This window comes from Pithys albifrons, chromosome 11, assembly GCF_047495875.1.
Source record: "Pithys albifrons albifrons isolate INPA30051 chromosome 11, PitAlb_v1, whole genome shotgun sequence".
NCBI classification, from domain to species: domain Eukaryota; kingdom Metazoa; phylum Chordata; class Aves; order Passeriformes; family Thamnophilidae; genus Pithys; species Pithys albifrons.
In genome coordinates, this window is record NC_092468.1 from 7,668,019 (window position 1) to 7,686,192 (window position 18,174).

Consider the following 18,174-nt stretch of genomic DNA (forward strand, 5'->3'; position numbering starts at 1 on the left):
ACTTATCTTTCAGCATATTTCCATGTCTGCCATCTCTAAAAAAGCCATCCCTCCCAAATTAATTCTGAACACCTTTTTGTGGAGGGGAAGAAGGGCAAGATAAACGACAGGCCAAATAAAAAACTCAGATCCCAAAAATAACCAGAAAGTTGTCCCACAGAGAAGTCCCATCATATCTGAGGACCACTCCAGTGGCCCTGCCCTGCTGTAAGGAAACAATTTTTTACCCTGGGAAAGAAGACGATGGGAATAAAGTGTAGTTGTGGCTGACCTGAGCTCTGGGGAACTGTTAGCTCAAGCTGGTTCACCCCTGTGTGGTCAAGGCATTTCAGTGTGTGTGGTTTTAACAGCTCTGAGCTGCTGTTGCTGGAGAGGCAATATTCCATTTATATTCAAGCTGTAAAGTTTTGGCAATAGCCCCCTTGGTTTATAACAGTTAGGGACTAGGGCAGACATTCTTTTCTCTAATGGGAAAAGGTCAATATTCTTTATATTTGGTGGGTTTGGGTTTTTTTCATATTGCAGAGAAAGCACTTTAAATCTTTGTCTGTTGCCTGAATGAATTACAGAATAATATTGGACCACCCTACAAGCAAAGCTGAATGGTTGTCATTTTTCAGTATTTTCCCCTCAACTAGTCTCTTAGGAAAATGTGTGCATGATAATAGATCATTCTTGTTCCAAGTAATTGAAAGCATATTGTCAAGTCTTTCAACATATCCAGCATGAAACCAGCTGGAGCTCCTCAAATCAACTCAAGTCCTTCAGTCACTGTGAAGGCCAGAAACATTTACAGTGGCAAAATAAGATAACTCTCTCCATTACATGGAATTATTTCTACTCAACATACTTCTGGAGATATTGAGGGGCTACAGACAGTACAAAGTCTGATGTGACCCTCAAAAGTAGCCATACTATTACCTTCTGAGTGAAAGAATCTAACAGCTACATTTGGATAAAGTTTTCCAAAGCTGTGCTTGGAAAGTTTTGTTTCCTTAGGTGAAAGCTACAAAGGGGCCATTTCTTCCATTTTAAAATATGGTTATACATTTAACTTGAGACCATAAAAACAATAGTAAACAAACCAAATGGCATTATTTTCTTACCTCTTTTCAATTAATTTTAAATTACAAAATTCTTTCCTTGATAAACTAGAGAACAACTGCATGTGACAGGAATGCACTAGGCTGAACCAGCCCAGGATATTCCTTGTGAAAGCCATGTAGTCTTTCCTAACACCTTAGCACAAGTGTCATTCCTCAGACAGACAAAAATACAATGCTGACAGAAAAGCAACATGTGGCATAAGACCAGGAAAATTCAGATCAGCAATATCATAAATTATACTGTTCAGTTAAAATGATAAACTGATTAAAGGTACACATATATGAGAGGGGGATGTTGGAAAGACAAATTCTTGGATTGGTTGGTTCTGAGGGTGAAGGGCCAGGGGGGAAGCAAGTAGGATGAGCCCTAGTTCATCTTTTCCATGAGTTCTCCTGGAGAAAGCCCCAAACACTCCCCAGGTACAGGGTGATTAATTCTACCATAAACAGAGAGCCTAATCTCTATCAAACACACAGAGGAGATCACTTATGTCTGAGCTATCACAGCACACCAGATCATGGCACCCCTTTCAGATGCTGTTCAGGCACACTTCTTCCTTTCTGCTCTTACTACTATATAAGACTGTTTTGCACTGATCATTAAAAACTTTCTTATATCCAAGCTAACAGTCAGCATACAGTTAATTTCACAGCAACAGGTCTTGCAACTTAATGCTTTCACCCACAGTACTTACCCGTACAAGTTTCCTCTTCTGTAAACCCACCATGCTCTGGCAGGATATATACACTTGTTTCTATGATCACTTTCTATAACCTTCTCTCTTTTACAGCTGGGACACCAGAGCTGTGAATATACCACAAGTTAGGTCAGCCTGAGACTTATACACACTGTGGTGTTTATGCTGGCATCTAAGCATCCTGGATTTTTTTTTAATAGGCAACAGTGACCCTTGTTGAAAACTGTACCTGGAGTCTTTGCTTTCTCCTGTCCAACTGACATGCTATGTCTATAGCATACTTTGCAGACAAGAGAAGTACTTAGAGCTCTGCTTGCTACTGATACTGCCTGTAGTTTCATTTAATACTTTTCCCTTTTAAATACTGGTTCTACATTACCTAATCTCAAATTATATGGTGACAGTTCTAGATTAACAGAATCCTCAAGACATTTGCTGCCACATTTGCACATTGTATACCTGTTTTCAGAAGTTTGGATGAATAATCAAGTCTCAGAACAGACTGCTTGGTATTGCTTACGCTCCAGACAATTCCAACAGGTACATCCTTAGTCCCATCCCAAGTGTCTGCTGCAGCAACATGATTAGGAAAAGCTACTAACTTGGAACAGCCACAGGTAAGAGAGGAAACCCTTTACAGAGGTCTAGCCAGAATTAGCAGTAATTTTCACCATCTGGAGCTTGTCTTGGAAAGCTTCTAGTTCACACATTCTGTCATTGACAAGTATCTCTGCATCAATCAATTCGGTTTTAAGAGCATCCCTTGAAACATTCCATCTAAAAAACCAGAAGCTAATTTGCTCCAAGACACCTCCCACAGCTCAAGACACCATTTTGTTTGCATCAATTTGCTCAGGAGAACTAGATTCCTGTCCTGGCATTTTCCTGCCTTTTACAGAAGCTGTGCAGGAAGATTAGGATGTTCTGAGGCAGCACAAAGCACAGTTACTGGCAACAGCACGTACAAGATGAGAAGAGTGTTTGTCTTTGGCAGTACATTTTATTTTAGTGCATTATCAAATTCAAGGGTTTTCTTTTTCTTTTATGTTGCATCTATGTCAGACTACACTGCTGGATTAATACCAAGTCATAAACAAATTAGCATTTTAAATACTCCTTCACTTCATATACATGCTTGTTGGCCAGGGCAAGCTTAACATGACCCCTTCAGCAGACAGGGTTTTAAAGCAGCATGAACATCAAGACATCCCCCAAGACTTAATGTGAGCTCTGCCCTGCACTGTGCCTCTTTCAGAGGGTAGAAGTGAAAAATCAATTACAGACAATTACAGTTATGCCAGTTACAGGCATAGTTTCAGATGTCTCAGGGATAAGCTCACTGGTTGCCTGTACAGGTTCCATATGACTGATCACCTCTAAACCTGACCTGGAAGCTACAAAGTAAAGCGAGCTAACTCAATTCACATGAACACCTACTGAAAGAAAACATTTATCACAGATGTGCTGATTTAATCCAAGTTTCAAAGTAGTTCTAAATAGCTGAAAGAATGAAATCAGAGACATCAAGCCGGGCTCCATATTAAAGGCTGCAAAGGTTCAGTTCCAGAATAGACACTGAGGGGGAAGAAATACAGCACACAATAACAAAACCAAACCCATGTATACATTTGCAGAATGATTTGTGAGACAGTTTTGTGGACAGACTTCAGACCAAACACCTACTATTGTAAGAAAATCAATACCTAACAGTGTTTCAAGGACCTGGTTATAACTGCACATGCAGCTAACTCTGAACATTTTAAGAAACTGCATTTTTGTCAGCAGTGGTTTGTTTAAGTGGACATGAGTTTTTTGGTCACCAGTTGCTGAATTTTAGTTGACAGACAGTACCACTCAGTTCTGCTGAGGTAGCAGAGGTCAATTCCAACTGCAAGAACACATGAAACTAGTTTAAGTCACCCATGACTCCCTCCAAAAAACCCCCCTATTTAGGTATAACACAGATAAATTCTTTTCAGCTACTATAAAATGGCATAAGATAAAATGATTCACTGGGTTCTCCTAATGAATTGCTCATTTTTAATCACAACTCTCCAGGCACTGGTATGTATCAATAATAGAAAAATGAAAAGGTTAAAAATACCGTACAGTTTAGCACAGAAGGCAACATTTGAATCGAAGCACATTGTTTTAATTTGCTTTGAAGTTTAAAGCAATCCAAACAAAAAACTATATAAATACAGAATAAATGCATATAGTTTACAGCCAACTACATGTATGCAAGAAAAATAGCAAACCTCACATGAGCATCGAAGTATTCTCAAACTCATCTGTGAGTGTTTAGCTATGACTCTGAGGGCATAGTAATGTTCACATATGCAGGGTAGGCAGACTCTTAAACAGAAAAACTAAAAAAACATAACTCAGTCTTAAAGTTGAAAACAGTACCTTTACCTAGGCACACTTCAGCATTCAGCTTGTTTTCCAAATTTGACCAGTTTAAACAGGAAGCAACATTTATAAAGGCTCTCCACTGTTTTGTCTCTGGAAGCATCATTTGACAAAGCTACAGTCTGAGGAATGTTACAGAGCTCATAAGAAAACCAGAATAACAGAAACTGTCATTAACAAATGAACAATCAGATGTCATTAACATCTCAATCAGCAAGGGAATATAAGGAGTGCATTATGTAAACACAAAAATAGATAGGTTCAATGTTAATATACAAGTGGACAGGTGATGACCAAGTGCCAATTAGAACCACCAAAAACTCCACAGCTCCCTACTGTAAACCTGCTCCAAACGACACAGAGGAGGAGATCAGAGATGCAGACAAACTGATCTACCCTCCAGCTGAAAGGTTGGACTCAGTCACAAGCCACCACAGCTCAGCTGTCTCCACACAGCAGTGCAGGGACAGAAGCGGCTCAGGATGTGGCTGTGGATCAGTTTTCCAGGGTTTTCCTCGCCGTGTCCCCAGCGCGGCTCCGCGGAACGCGCCGTGCTGCGCTGCCACCTGCGGGCCGCGCCAGGAACTGCAGCCTCGCACCGCCGCCCGCCCAGAGCGAACCCAACAGCAGCCTAACACTTAGGTCTGACCTAAACCAAGAATACCGGGACATTAATTAATTTCTGAGAGTTTCAGACATTCAAGACCTTGGCCTCTAGCACGGACAAGCGTGACATAAATTCATGACATTCAAATATAAATCAAGATGACCAAGTTACTGAAAGTTTAAATGTACTCCTTTCATCTCTGTACTTAAAGGATATTATTAAATTTATTTACTCCCTTTGAGTTTTTATAATAAATATCAAGAAACTATATAAATAAAGATCTTTGGGAAATATTTCAGAGGTAACTTTGCGGGTACTGGTAGTTTAAAAATTAAAAATACCCCAAGAAATTTTGGGGTTATGTTTGGTTATGTAAAGCAAGCCAAAAAAGATCACCCCTGAAGTTTAAAACAAAGCTGGAACACCCATTAAAGAACTGGAATAATAAGATGATTGTCTGCTTTGAGGAGTTGTCTCCCATACCCAAATGTCCTTGTTAACATGTCCTACTTACCAGCTCTAAGGGATCTGCTCAACCCAGAGAAGGCACATGAACAGGACCCAGGGAACTCACGAGAAACAAACACAGAACCAAGGGACAACACATTCAAACAGAGGAAAGGAACTCTCACTAAGCCTCGACTAATCCAAGCATTTATGGTATCATGAACTCCAAAGCTGAACATGGTCATTGCCAATTTAAGTTTTTAACCTATCGAGATGATTCAATCACTGCCAAGAGTGACCCACTTTCCATATATCAAAAGTTACAGTAAGTCACTATTCCTGAACAATTTATCTGCATCACAGCAAGGCTTAGGTCTGTCATGAATACTCGACTTTTCCTAGAGAGACCACTAGAAAAAGCCCACTTTAGAACACATTTAAGCACTTCTTTGGGGCAGTCAGGTTCACCATGGTCACACCTCAGACCATGCTATTGTCTTTAAAAAGATAACATTTTCCAAGGAGGAAAGCCAATACAGCATTGCAAGGTCGCTGTACACATACTACGGGTGACTTTAAAAGAACAAGCAATTAATACAGAGAATTACATTAAATACTCAAGTATTTGATACTGTATGGAGATTTCACGTGACAAGGGTTGAAATAAAGGAAAGCAAATGAGAAAAACCCAGACTGATTGTTCTGCAAGCTTTGAGCTTTTACATAGAGCCTACAAAACCCCAGAGATGCTACAGATCTACAGCATGAACTCCTGCACAGCTTACATAGAAATCAAACCACTTGCTTTGCTTAAAACCAGGCTGCATGTTTCAAACACAGTTTGGCTACAGATAATCAGTAAGAGGAAGAAAAATCATAAGCCCTAAAAAAGGCCACAAAGTGCATAAGAAGTCATTCATAAAAAAAAGCCATTGCACACGATGCACAGTTCAAGTGTACTGAAGTGCCACACTGGAAGAGTTGATAGCACAGTTCTGTTCATGCCAGTGTAGCAGCATTTATGAGTAGAAAGCTATTGCCCCCAATTTATAATGATCATCTTCCTCTTAAGGATAATGGATGCAGACTGAGGAGATATCTGGAAAGCTGTAAAAGTCCTTATAACAAACTTCTTGACATTCCAGTTGTATGATTTTGGAAAACTGTAAATTATGATAGAATAAACCAGGTCACTACTGAATGCAAGGCATTGTTCTGTAATTGGCTTACAGAATAAAACAAGGCCTGAATATTCAGACAGTGTGGAGGACAAGGTTACACTGTCAGCTGCAGTTCAGCACACAGGCTCAAGCTGACAAAAGCGATACAAAAACTATCAAGGGGAATGCTTTCAAGAAAATCTTACCTGCAATTTCTCCATCCCTCTGCACAGAGGCTGGCTGTCCTAAAGAGATCCATCACAACCTCAACTGGTTTCTGCTTTCTAGTTGCCCTAGCCACAATGATATGTGCTCTCCCCCCTGTACTTCCACAAATACTGGTAACCCAAGTCAGGATTTGCCAGACATTTAAGAGTACTACAGCTTGTACATAGGCAGTATGAAATTATCTGAGTGAATCCTATCTCCAGATAAGGGAGGCTGGACTAGTTGAGATTTTTCATCACATTACAAATTGTTAAAAAGGCTGTAAAGTAGCATTCACCAACTTCTCCCTTTGTTTGAGTGACCTGGACAGGTTGGCACAGAAAATTGGTGATACAGGACAATGTTTCATAGGTGTCTCTTACTTAAAAAAAATTCTAGAAAAGAAAAAGGATGATGCAGTAGAACTGGAAATCCACACACATCCAACATTAACAGCCTAATAACCTGAAGAGTTCAACAATCAGATCCTGTCTTGCTAACCTACAACACTGCTCAAATTTTAAGGAAGAACAACCATATGCAAACCAAAAATCTACACCAAGTATCATCTTTAGCAGTGAAGAAAAAACTATTCTGGGTCCCTGCACCATATTTTGTTTTGAGGTAGCAACATAGAAAACTTTACACACTGACTACTACCTCAGTCTTTTTATGAATCTTCAGAGCAACTGAATGGAAGTTTCAGGTATAGAAATATATAAAAGTACTGTCTTCTCAATTTTTCCAACAGGTTACTGTGCAGTTAAACAGAGCAATCACTAAGAAAAGTGAATAAGGCTGCCCCAAAACATGTTTTACCTTCCCTCCCTCACCCCTCAGGTCTCTGAAGATGACTCCAAGGCTTTGTTTAGATTAACAGATGAAAAGAAAGTAATAACTGTGATTTAAGAGATGTATGAAGGCATTCCCTAAGGGGCAGTTTCCATTTGTCACACTGCCAAGAGACCACACAATAAGGCAGCAAAATTATTCATAGTTGCCCACAATCAACCCTCTGTTCTGTCCATAGCTGCTTGTTCCCAATATAACGTTCCTTTTGCCCACCACATAGGCTTTGACATTCAGTGGTCCGCTCCAGTCTTTCCATCTTCCACCTTCTTCTAGGAAGCCATGGCACACTGCTATCCATCAAGCAAGTAGACTACAACTTCATAGGTAGACATCATGATAGCTGTGTTTGGGATCTGTCTGATGAGGTGCGTGGTTAAGCCTCGGTACAGGGATCCATACCCTTCTTCTCGCACAAGCAAAGACAGTGTCTGGAAGAAAGATCTGTATTTTGTTCCCTCTTCTCTTAGTCTTGTTCGTACAACCTCTGTACAAAGATAAACCACATGTGGTTACATTCATCACTTATTTTTCCCAGAAATCAATCTAACATTTTACATAAAAATCCTCTTCCCCAAGTTCTCAGTCTCAGAACTCCTCTTTAAGAAAGGAGTAGCAAACAGAGTAGTAAACCAAATATGTCAGAGAAGAAATGTACCAAGTTACATTTTCAGCAGCATTAGATACCTGACTAAACAAGGCAAGTTGATTTGCTTAGCTACAGTCTGGCAGACGATTATTGCTTAGCCTTATATTTTAGCTCAGTTGACACTGGTTTAGTACTCAGTCCATTAACAAACTTCATGTGTACACAATTACTTTGCAAGAGAATCAAGTGCAACTGAAACACAAACTAGACAGCCTATTTTCCTAGAAGGGTGACAAGAACTTGCTGGCAAACTATGGAAAATTGTTGAGTATATAGAAAATTCCAAATGAAAAAGGATCACATCCTTGAGTACTTTGGACCATACTCTGGCAAAACCTTTGGAAAATAAACTTTTCCTTAGAGAAGGCCATGCTAGATACCCACTTTAAAGCATTTTCATTTCTGAATACCATGCTCATGCTGACCTCCTGAGAGTCTGAGGTGAAAAGTTTCACAAAAAGAAATATTTCTTGAGCTCAGGTGAACCAAAGTTGGCTACAAATGTCACTGAAAAGTCTCCCTCTGACTGATCTGACTCAGGTTCTCAGGTCTACATGCCCCACTTACCATGGGGATATGCTATTGATGTTGCACAAGTTTTGGAAGTGGCAGCAGCCATCATCATTCCAACAAAGTCCGATGCTTCTTTTGTTGATTCATCCTCATTGTCCATGGGAGAAGCAGTCTTATATTCCAGCAGCTTTTTCTTAATACTCTCATAAATAACAAAATGAATAACAGTCTCAGATATGCCTGCATAGGATGCTGACATTCCTCTGTAAAAGCCTTTAATGCCATCTGAGCGATAAACTTTTCGGACACATTCAAAAGCACTCATTCGCTTTTCTCCACGATTCCTAAAAAGGAGAAAAGTCAGGTATGAAGTTGAGACTGGAAAACAGTTTAACAGTTTTTGTTTGTGTGACGAGAAGACTTAGGAAATATCCAACACTGATGCTGAGGAGCTCCAAGTCAGACACAATTACAAACACACAAAACTTGAAAGTCTCAAAGGCTCTCAGCACTAAACACAAATAAAGCATTATATGGAATCCATGCCAAACTTCACACGGTGACTAAAGACAAAGCCTCATGTAGACAGGTTGAACAGCTCTAGCCCCTCCCCCTAGCTCTCATGCAATAAAGGATTCAACTGCTTGAAAACAGACTCCCAAATGGGCTGCCAGTGTCAGTGACTCATAAGAAAAATGAACATTTTCTTTAGCATAATGGATTTCCCCTAAATGTTGCCTCAAATAAAGAGCTCCATTGCATGGTAATTACAGTGGTTGAGAGTTTGAACAGCAGGCCCCACAGCATTACAGCTCTCAGCAAACAACTAGCACATCAACCAGTGCAGCACTGGTAGCTATTATTTGACTCAACTAAGCCTTTGCTGATGTCAAGGAAAATGCTACTTTGACATGACTGGATCAAGCAGTATTTAGCAAATAAAATTTTATTCCCATTTTGAGCTTGCTAACTGTATTGAGTGGTACATGTATTGGGTTTGTGTAGCCAGATTTTGGCAGCAGGGGGGATACTTCCATGAGAAGCTACCAGAAGCTTCCCCCACATCCAGCAGAGCCAATGCCAGGGAGCTTCAGGACACACCCACTGCTGGCCAAGGCCAGCAAATCAGCAGTGACAGTATTGCATCTGATAACATACTTAAGAAGGATAAAAAGTTATTGTGTAGATGTAATTGCAGCCAGAGAAGAGCAGAGTGAGAATATGTGAGAGAGCTATCCAGACACCAAGGTCAGTGAAGGAGGACAGGGAGGAGTTGCTAGGAACTTGTGGGAAACCTGTGCTGGAGCAGTGCCCTGGCAGGGACCTGGGATCTGTGGAGAGAGGAGCCCATGCTGGAGGAGGTTCCCCAGGAGGACTTGGGAGCCTGCGGGGGACCCACACTGGAGCAGGTGGTGCCTGAAGGACTGCATTGCATGGAAGAGTGCAGCATGCTGCAGCAGTTCATGGAGAACTGTTGCCTGTGGGATGGACTCATGGTGGGAAAGTTCATGGGGGACCCCACACTGGAGCAGGGGAAAACTCTTCTCCCTGAGCAGCAGCAAGAATAATGTGTGATGAACATTTGTTATCTCCCTGTGCTCCTGAAGGGGAGGACATAGGACTTGGGCAGGAGGGAGGGGTATGGTGAAGGTGTTTGAAGATTCATTTTACTTCTCATGGTCCTACTGTCATTTTGTTAGTAATAAAACTCAACTAATATCTCCCAAGTCAAGTCTGCTTTGCCCATGACAGTATTCAGTGAGTGATCTCCCCTAATCCTTATCTCAACTCATAAACCTTTGGTTATATTTTCCCTCTCCTGTCCACTTGTGGAGAGGAGTAATAGAGTGGCTTTGGTGGGTACCTGACACACAGCCAAGGTCAACCCACCACATACACCGTACAAAGCTAAACTACTGCCACACTGCACAAGATGTGCTTCCCAAGCCCTGAGTGCAGGCACTTGGAGCATATGGATTGTGCCAGTAGGGGCGTGAGTGAGACAGTAACAGCAGAAAACAATAAATAACCTTGTAAGAAGTTATGGTAACTCATGGATAATGTCAGGACAAGACAGTCACTGGGAGTCGCTATTATATAAGCATTAAGAGGCATCAGTCCATGGCAGAACTTTTGCCTGGATGGTTCAAACCTGCAATGTCAAAAGCAATGAAAGGAGGCCCAAGACTGGGCACACACAGCTGAGGACTGGACCTTGAGTAAGCCAGGTGGAGAATAGTGCAGAGAAATGGGGAGCAACTGCTGAGAAGAGCAGCTGGAGATGCAGCTTCAGGGACACCTCCAGTCCCCACATGTGGCTGGTACACCCAGACAGGTGCACTGACACTGAGTGCTCCAAGTGTTTGCTCTCCTGATGCGCAAGATGCACAACATTGTCTTCAAGGTCAAAGCAACTTCACTTTGAAAACAGAACATATGCTTTGTCCAGCTCTTACTGGATAATTTTTGAGAACTTCAACAGAAACAAAATCAGGACAGGATAATCCCACAGACCAAGTGCTTTTATGTCTCTGCTGACAACTGAATTAGAAGGGCTGAGAAGGCAGTACATGCTGGACTAGCCCAGCTAATTGCAGTGTTAGAGTTAGAAGATTCTTCTTCAGGTCTTGACATAAACAATGTGCTTGATACAATGCAAAGAAACAATGTGCACATATTTTTCCCATAATTTCTTTAAAGCCCTATAGTTTAAGAAGTTTAACGGACTACTAAAAAAAAAACAAGCAGAGGCACAAGATGACATCAGGTTACACATGGCACCAAAACCCAGTTATTTTAATGAGATAACCTTGTAATTAATTCAGAATTTTCTTGCCAGTCTACTACAGTGCTTCAAGCATACCTCAAGAATGGAGATTAAAACAGTAAAAAGTGATATATATATAACATGTAGATAGATCAACTTTCCAAATTTGAGATGCTGAATGTTTTAAAAAATCATTCTATTTTGGGATGCAGAACACAACACTCCGGTAAAATCTTATCACAGCAGTGATACTTCGCATGGTCACTGTACCTTGCATCAAGCTGTAATCGTGTCTTTACTAACCAAATGGGATTAGTTGTTGTGATTGCAGTAAAACCTAAAAAATGTAAAAAGAACAAAGTTAGATTTGACAGTATCACAAGAACAACTGCATCTAAGTTTGAAATGCAAACAGTAAGGTACAGTGTATGCAAAACCTCGGACTATACTGACTTTTCAGAAGTACCCACTGTAGCCCTTTACTGACATTTTATGAATCCATACAGCCAATAAATACACAGATTACTTTTATGTTTTACATTAATATTGACTAAGTTGAGTTCTTAACAAGAGATGTCCCATAAAAAATAAGCCAAATTAAGTACATTTCTCTCCCTACCTAATACCAACCCTGTTTTGACACCACAGAATAGCAATGCCAGCTAGACTAATATCTGCCAATTTGGCAAAAAAGTCAATAAGAATGCATTGCAGAGACAGCTATAGCAATTTGAGAGGGTAGAAAACATTGTGTCAATTTACTTTGTCACCTGAAATACAATCCGAGTTTAAGAGCATGCAGACTGAATAAATACTACTTTTGGTGCAGTTAAAAGGCATACATTACTGTAAATTAAGAGACCTTTTAATACTGAACTATAAAGAGCAGTTAAATTTCAGAGCTAATGTTTTAGTTAGTATTCAAAGCAGAGGTCGTTGACTGGTCTAGGAATACTTTTACAAGCATGTGTTTGAATTGTTAAAGTAAATACTAAGACTGCTAACAACTCAGACAGCAACTACTCAGGCTTGCACAAGGGCCAAGGGTTAAAGCTTTGATTTTCAGTCCACTAAAGGAAGAAAAGGGAAAAGAAAAGGAAACAAATTAAAAAAAATAAAAGAAGTAAGAATCACTCTTACTTCTGCTCAACTGTGGTGAGAGAGAACAGAGAGAAAGGCAGCTCTGAAAAAAGTAAAATTAAAAAAAAATCACCAAGAGTTGTAATACCACACATGCACCATTAATGAGGTGTCATGTCTGCAGGTGAGCACAGGAAAAGGGAAAAGCTGGAACATGGCCAGGCAAGAGATAATAAATTTAGACACTTGCTTTTTAAGTGACACACATGGCTGGCCTATCACTACAGAGACATGCTGCCCTCCTGCAAGGGGATGGACTGGGGTTGTGGGAAAGCAGTTACCTTGCTCAGTGCACAGCTGGTGCCCAACACTTATCCAGGGAACAGGCTATTGATAAGCTTGTTTATGGAGATCAGTAGCAGTTTACAGAAATGTATTTAGCTTCACTGCTTGCATACATGTTACTCCTGGTCAATCACAACCTACGTTGACATTGCACACAAACGTATGCAATACTCAGAAATGCCAAGGGATCTTAACTGTTCTAAGGTTGGTTCTGTTGCCACCCTCAAATCTTAAATAGGTACTATGACTTTCAGTTACAGCTCTAAAGACAAATTAGGCTGGTAGCTACTAAGATTCAGCTGGTTTTCTACACCAAAAGAAAAAACACATTGGATGTTTCTGTTTAATCTTCTGATTTAATAGATTTTTCAAGTGACTCAAACTTCTTGACTAGGTAACTTTCTGCAGTGGATAAAGGTCTGGAGTTGCCTTTTTTTAAATACACTATTCTTTTTGTCTATGTCTTGGTAGATATATACCCCTCATATAATGGTGTGAAATCCTAAGGAGAAAAGTGTTTTATTTCTGTTTTATGCAGGTAAATAATAATGTAAAGACCTCAAAGCACTGAGGAACTACTCTGCCATAACCAAGACATGGGATGTTTTTTAAATACCACATCTGTCAAAAAAGCTCTGTAGCTCAATTAGCCAGAGCCCGTCTGACCTGTCATTTAATGTCATAGAAATTCCACTCATTGCAATAGCACTTGAGCCCCAGGTCAGCCATATCAAAACAAAACATTGTTTTTATTTCTTTACATTAGCACTAATAAAGTTTTCATTTTCTTGACTTCCAATCGCAATCTTTCCATATATAGAGTAAAAGGGCACTAGGAATACACAGGATAGCAACAAAGGGGAGAAAAATTACTAACTTTCCCTGTCAACACATTTTCCAGGAAAGACTTGTCTCTAAAACCCAAATTTAGTTCTTAAGTCTCTTAGTTCTTAAATACAAGTGAACAAAACCAAAAAGTCTTTCACATGCCTATTCAAGTTGCATCTTTGGAATTTTATTACTGCTAGACTGTATGTTAGTCTTATCTGCTAAGCCCTTTCTCCTTCCTATTCAACCCCCAAAAAAGGTCTCTGCAGATTCTAAATCTAGGGCAGGAAACACATAGTTAAGATGAGTGGCAGTGTCTGGGTGACAGCAGGGACTGCAGTCACCCCAAGCAGCAGCCTGATACTTCCAGGTAGGCTGGGAAGAATATATTGGAAGTTCCCAGTGAAGGGTGGTTGGCACAGAACGCAGCTCCTGTTCTGTCCAAAGCTGCACTTACCAGGTCATTCTAAGCATTATTTAAGTGCAGCAACCCCAACAGTAGGATCAGACACTTAGCAACATGGCCAGTTCTTTTTCCCTAGGGCTACCATAAGCTTAAATTGACAGTTTAAACCAAAACTTTAAAATCAAAGGGCCTTGAATAATTCAGGTTTCAAGATGAAAAGGCTACAGGTAAATTCTTACAGCTAATGTAGTAAATACAGTTAGTGGAAGAAGAAAAATGAATTAATATTTGAGTGATGATGACACCAAGGAAAGCCCTCCAAAACATGAAACATACCACTTGGGATCTTTGATAAGCTTACATTTTTAAATAAAGAAAATATCTAGCAAAGACATCTGTTAAAAATAAAGGTTGAGGGCTTTCAGTAAGTACCACAAAGACCTATCAATTGTTTTGTTTTCAGAAGTCTCAATGAAATCTAAAATGCTTTACAATTCTTAATGTGTCATACCCTCAAGAAAGATTCCATATTCAACACAAGTACAGATAAATTTGGCAATATTACAGACTCCTGTACTTTTCTATGTTCTCTTCTATGAAATTGTATCCCATGTTCAGAGAAAAAGAATTGTCTTTTTTTTAGCTGTACCAGCTACTGACAGGTAAGATCCCAGGTATTCCTATTATGCATCATATTTCAAAGGCTAGGGTTCTTGCTTCTTTTATCCAAAAGCCAATGTAATTGATAGAGATATGTGAACATGGAATGCTAAATTAAAAATCCAAAGTAGTAAAATAAAAGAACAAACAAAGACAGAAAGAAGATAATACACATTTAAAAAAAAGAAAAAGAAAAGAGGTCCTTGAAATTATATGACAACACAGTATCAGCTGCAGCATTTCAAAGGCAGTTCTGGGACACTGATAAAAAAACCAAAACAAAATGCCTTGTTTAACCCAGTAGGGGTTCTCAATTAGCCAGAGCTAAATACAGTAGCAGCATCAGTGAAAGGTATTTTCTACCTTTCCCTGAACTGCAGAGGGGAAAATAAAAATTAAAAAAAAAATCACTCTTACCAGTTAAGGAAAAGTGATATCTTTGCACAATGCACATCATCTGAGTTCAAAATAATGAAAATGAATTCCCCATTTTGTTTATTGAATAGATATTACAAACCCAATGTGTGGTTCTTACACTAGAGGCTGCAAGAGACGCTCAGTTCAGTACTCACGAGGTTTAAGTTAGTCCATATTTCTGCAGGAAGTGACCTGCGGGTGGGGAGCATGAGATGACACGATCTCACTCTTTTCACAGGAGAAATGTACAGTAAATGCCTAAAATAGACACAGGCTTTTCTGTATCATAACAACAAGCACTGACCTCATCAGACACAAGTGTACAAATCGAATCCCACTGGAAGGGTTTGTCAATTAGTTATTGGGAGATCTAACTGTTTGCAGGTAAAATTTTAGGCAAAAAAAGAAAGAAAAATAATCAAAACAGGCCACAGATATTAAGAGTTGTTTAAAATGCACTGAGTACTGAAATTTCTGCTCATTTGCAGCAGTTCAATTTTACATCTCCAAATACTTACCTAAATAGCAAATTTACAAGTGAACCCTCCTCCTTCCCCACTCCCTTGAAAAGTTTATTCAGAAAAGCTAACCTAGTCTTAGGACTCAAAAAAGATAGATGCCTTATGAAATCAAACTCTAAAACCAAGAAACTAAATACACATTTTATTTGGTATGAATTAACTGTAATTATACTACCAAAAACTTAAAAAAGTATTGTATCTCTGTAAGTAACAAAGTGGTTCCAATTATGCTTTAATAAATAAAAAAAATAAAAATCTGCATTTGGGTTGTTTGCCAGTAGAGTTCTAGAAAGAACAGGAACAGCATACAAGGCAAAGTAGTTTTGCAGCAGATTTGCAACGATGTTGTCTGATTGAGGCCATGAATCATTAAAAAAGCAAACGACAAAGCCATAAGGAATCAAGTATCTCATTGAGTTCCCCACAGTTTTTCTCCTCTGTGGCAAAAGCAGCCAAGTGCAATGAGAAGGCAGAATTTATAGTGAATCTGAGAATTTAGCCTAACTTGGAAACATCCAGAGATCAGCTAACTTTACACAAGCAAACACTCATCCTTGTAGTAAGCTCAGATATATTCACTGCCCTAGTTAGCAAAAAGAGAATCTCAGGATATGCTGAAGCAAAACGGATTGCTGAGACTTCATGCCAATATATGGATATTTTAGGTCTGAAGGTGATATGAGTTATATGCTGGAAGATAAACATACAGCAAGAAAACAATAATTGTTTCCAATTGCATAAGGCATCAGTTACCAATATGTAGATAACTAATTCTCCTCGGGATAAAACAAACTTAGTAGAAAAATCTTAAAATCATAAATATACATCTTATCTTGTGAAGAAGCAATTAGGCCTAAACCCAACCAAAAGTGCTTAAAATACCATATCTCAGCTTTTCACTCCCAAAAACACTATGTGCATAAACCAATCTTTATTTAACAAGGACATCAGTCTAGCCTGAGAGACTTACTAGCATATGATACAAGTAAACAGAATTTAAAGTTCACTAGAGTTCACTGTTTGCAGTACTTTCATAAAACAGTAAGTTACTTGGTTTTTCTAAATCATATTTTTGCATCATTACTGTATTTTGCAACCTATAGGAAAAGCTAAGTACAAATCCCCCTTCATGCTCATTAGGCACAAGAAAAGCCTTTATGAAACAGAAAAATCATGTCCAAAAAAAACCCACCAAAACCCACCAAACCAAAACAACAACCCTCATTTAAGACTGAGTTACTCAATTTCTTACTGAAGCCAATGGCAGCTGAAAAAGAAAAAAACCAATGCTGATTATTTTTTGGTAATTATTAGAAGCCTTTCTCCACCTTGCCAACTTTAGGTTCAAAACAAATATTGCAGTCATCTTCTGTATTAACCTCTCAACCAATTAAAAAGCTCACAATCCATCTTGTCCCTGTTATGTTGCCATTTCTTTAAGCTGATTTGCATTATACAGCAATACAAACCTTGCAGGTAAAACTGTTAATAGCTGGTTTAAGTGCATTTTCTGAAATATATTAGAATTGCAAAAACAAGGTTAGCACATTCCCAAGAAAGCACTGTTAATTCCAACTGCAGAGTCCTTTTCATTTATCAGAGTAACACCAGCACAGAGTATTGAGAACTTGTTTTTCAAAGAACCTTCTTTTAAAGGTCTTGCAGAGAATTTCTGTAGTATACAGTGCCAAGATCTGTAGTGTGAGCCTGCACTGAGCATTCTGTTTTGGTTTAGAAATGCAACTGCAGAACTTGAGAAGTGTGAGAAAGAACAGCCCCAAGAGCTGTTCAATAATAAACTTGCATAGAAGAGTAAATAAGGTAAAATAGCAACTGAGACTCAAATACATCTACCCCAGTCTCCTGCAGTTGTATGTACAAATGCAAAACTCCAACCTTCTGTAAAGGAAACAGGTTACTAAACAGATACAGAACTCCGTGACAGATTACAGTCTCAATCTGCAAACACTCAGGGGAAGGCACTACAGCACATCTCCATAAATGTTCTTTCACTATAGAATGAGGGCAGCAACTTCCAAAGATTAGGAACACACTGAACCTTCATTTGTCTGCAGCGACTGCACAAGTTGTCTTCAGTCAAAGACTGATTTGTTTCTATCACCCACTCTTCCTCCTGCCCCCTAAATTTAAAGGCATGAGTTAACCCCTTGACAAGGAGCTGAAAACAGTTCATTTTTCTTGGCACAATTAGCTGATTACGATAAACTCTTCATTAAATCTTCATTCCCTATGCTGTTCACCTACAAACAACACACACTTGTCAATGATTAAGGAAAAAAATAAATCCCTTCAACTTCCTTGTTTTACTTTGGCAAAATAAAACAGCTCTCCTTCCATATTAAAGATTAAAAACTGCAATCACATTTCATGGGCCAGGGATGAACATCAGTGTCATTTAAATACAGAGCTAATGTCACTTATTTTATATGCTCTATAGAATTTCTTTGTATCTGATTATTAGCATTAAATATAAAACTAGTC

The 18,174-nt window shown here is 39.2% G+C and overlaps 1 protein-coding gene across 1 annotated transcript in view; it reads right to left on the reverse strand.

Moving 5' to 3' along the window:
• Nucleotides 1–3,934: 3,934 nt before the first annotated feature.
• SLC25A36 (solute carrier family 25 member 36) overlaps nucleotides 3,935–18,174 on the reverse strand; it is a 28,870-nt gene continuing 14,630 nt past the window's right edge. The window contains exons 5-7 of the mRNA XM_071566561.1: nucleotides 11,686–11,752; nucleotides 8,703–8,992; nucleotides 3,935–7,973 (exon numbers count right to left, since the gene is read on the reverse strand). Coding sequence (XP_071422662.1) covers nucleotides 7,780–7,973; nucleotides 8,703–8,992; nucleotides 11,686–11,752 — 551 coding nt within the window. The 3' untranslated portion in view covers nucleotides 3,935–7,779. The remainder of the gene's footprint in view (nucleotides 7,974–8,702; nucleotides 8,993–11,685; nucleotides 11,753–18,174) is intronic.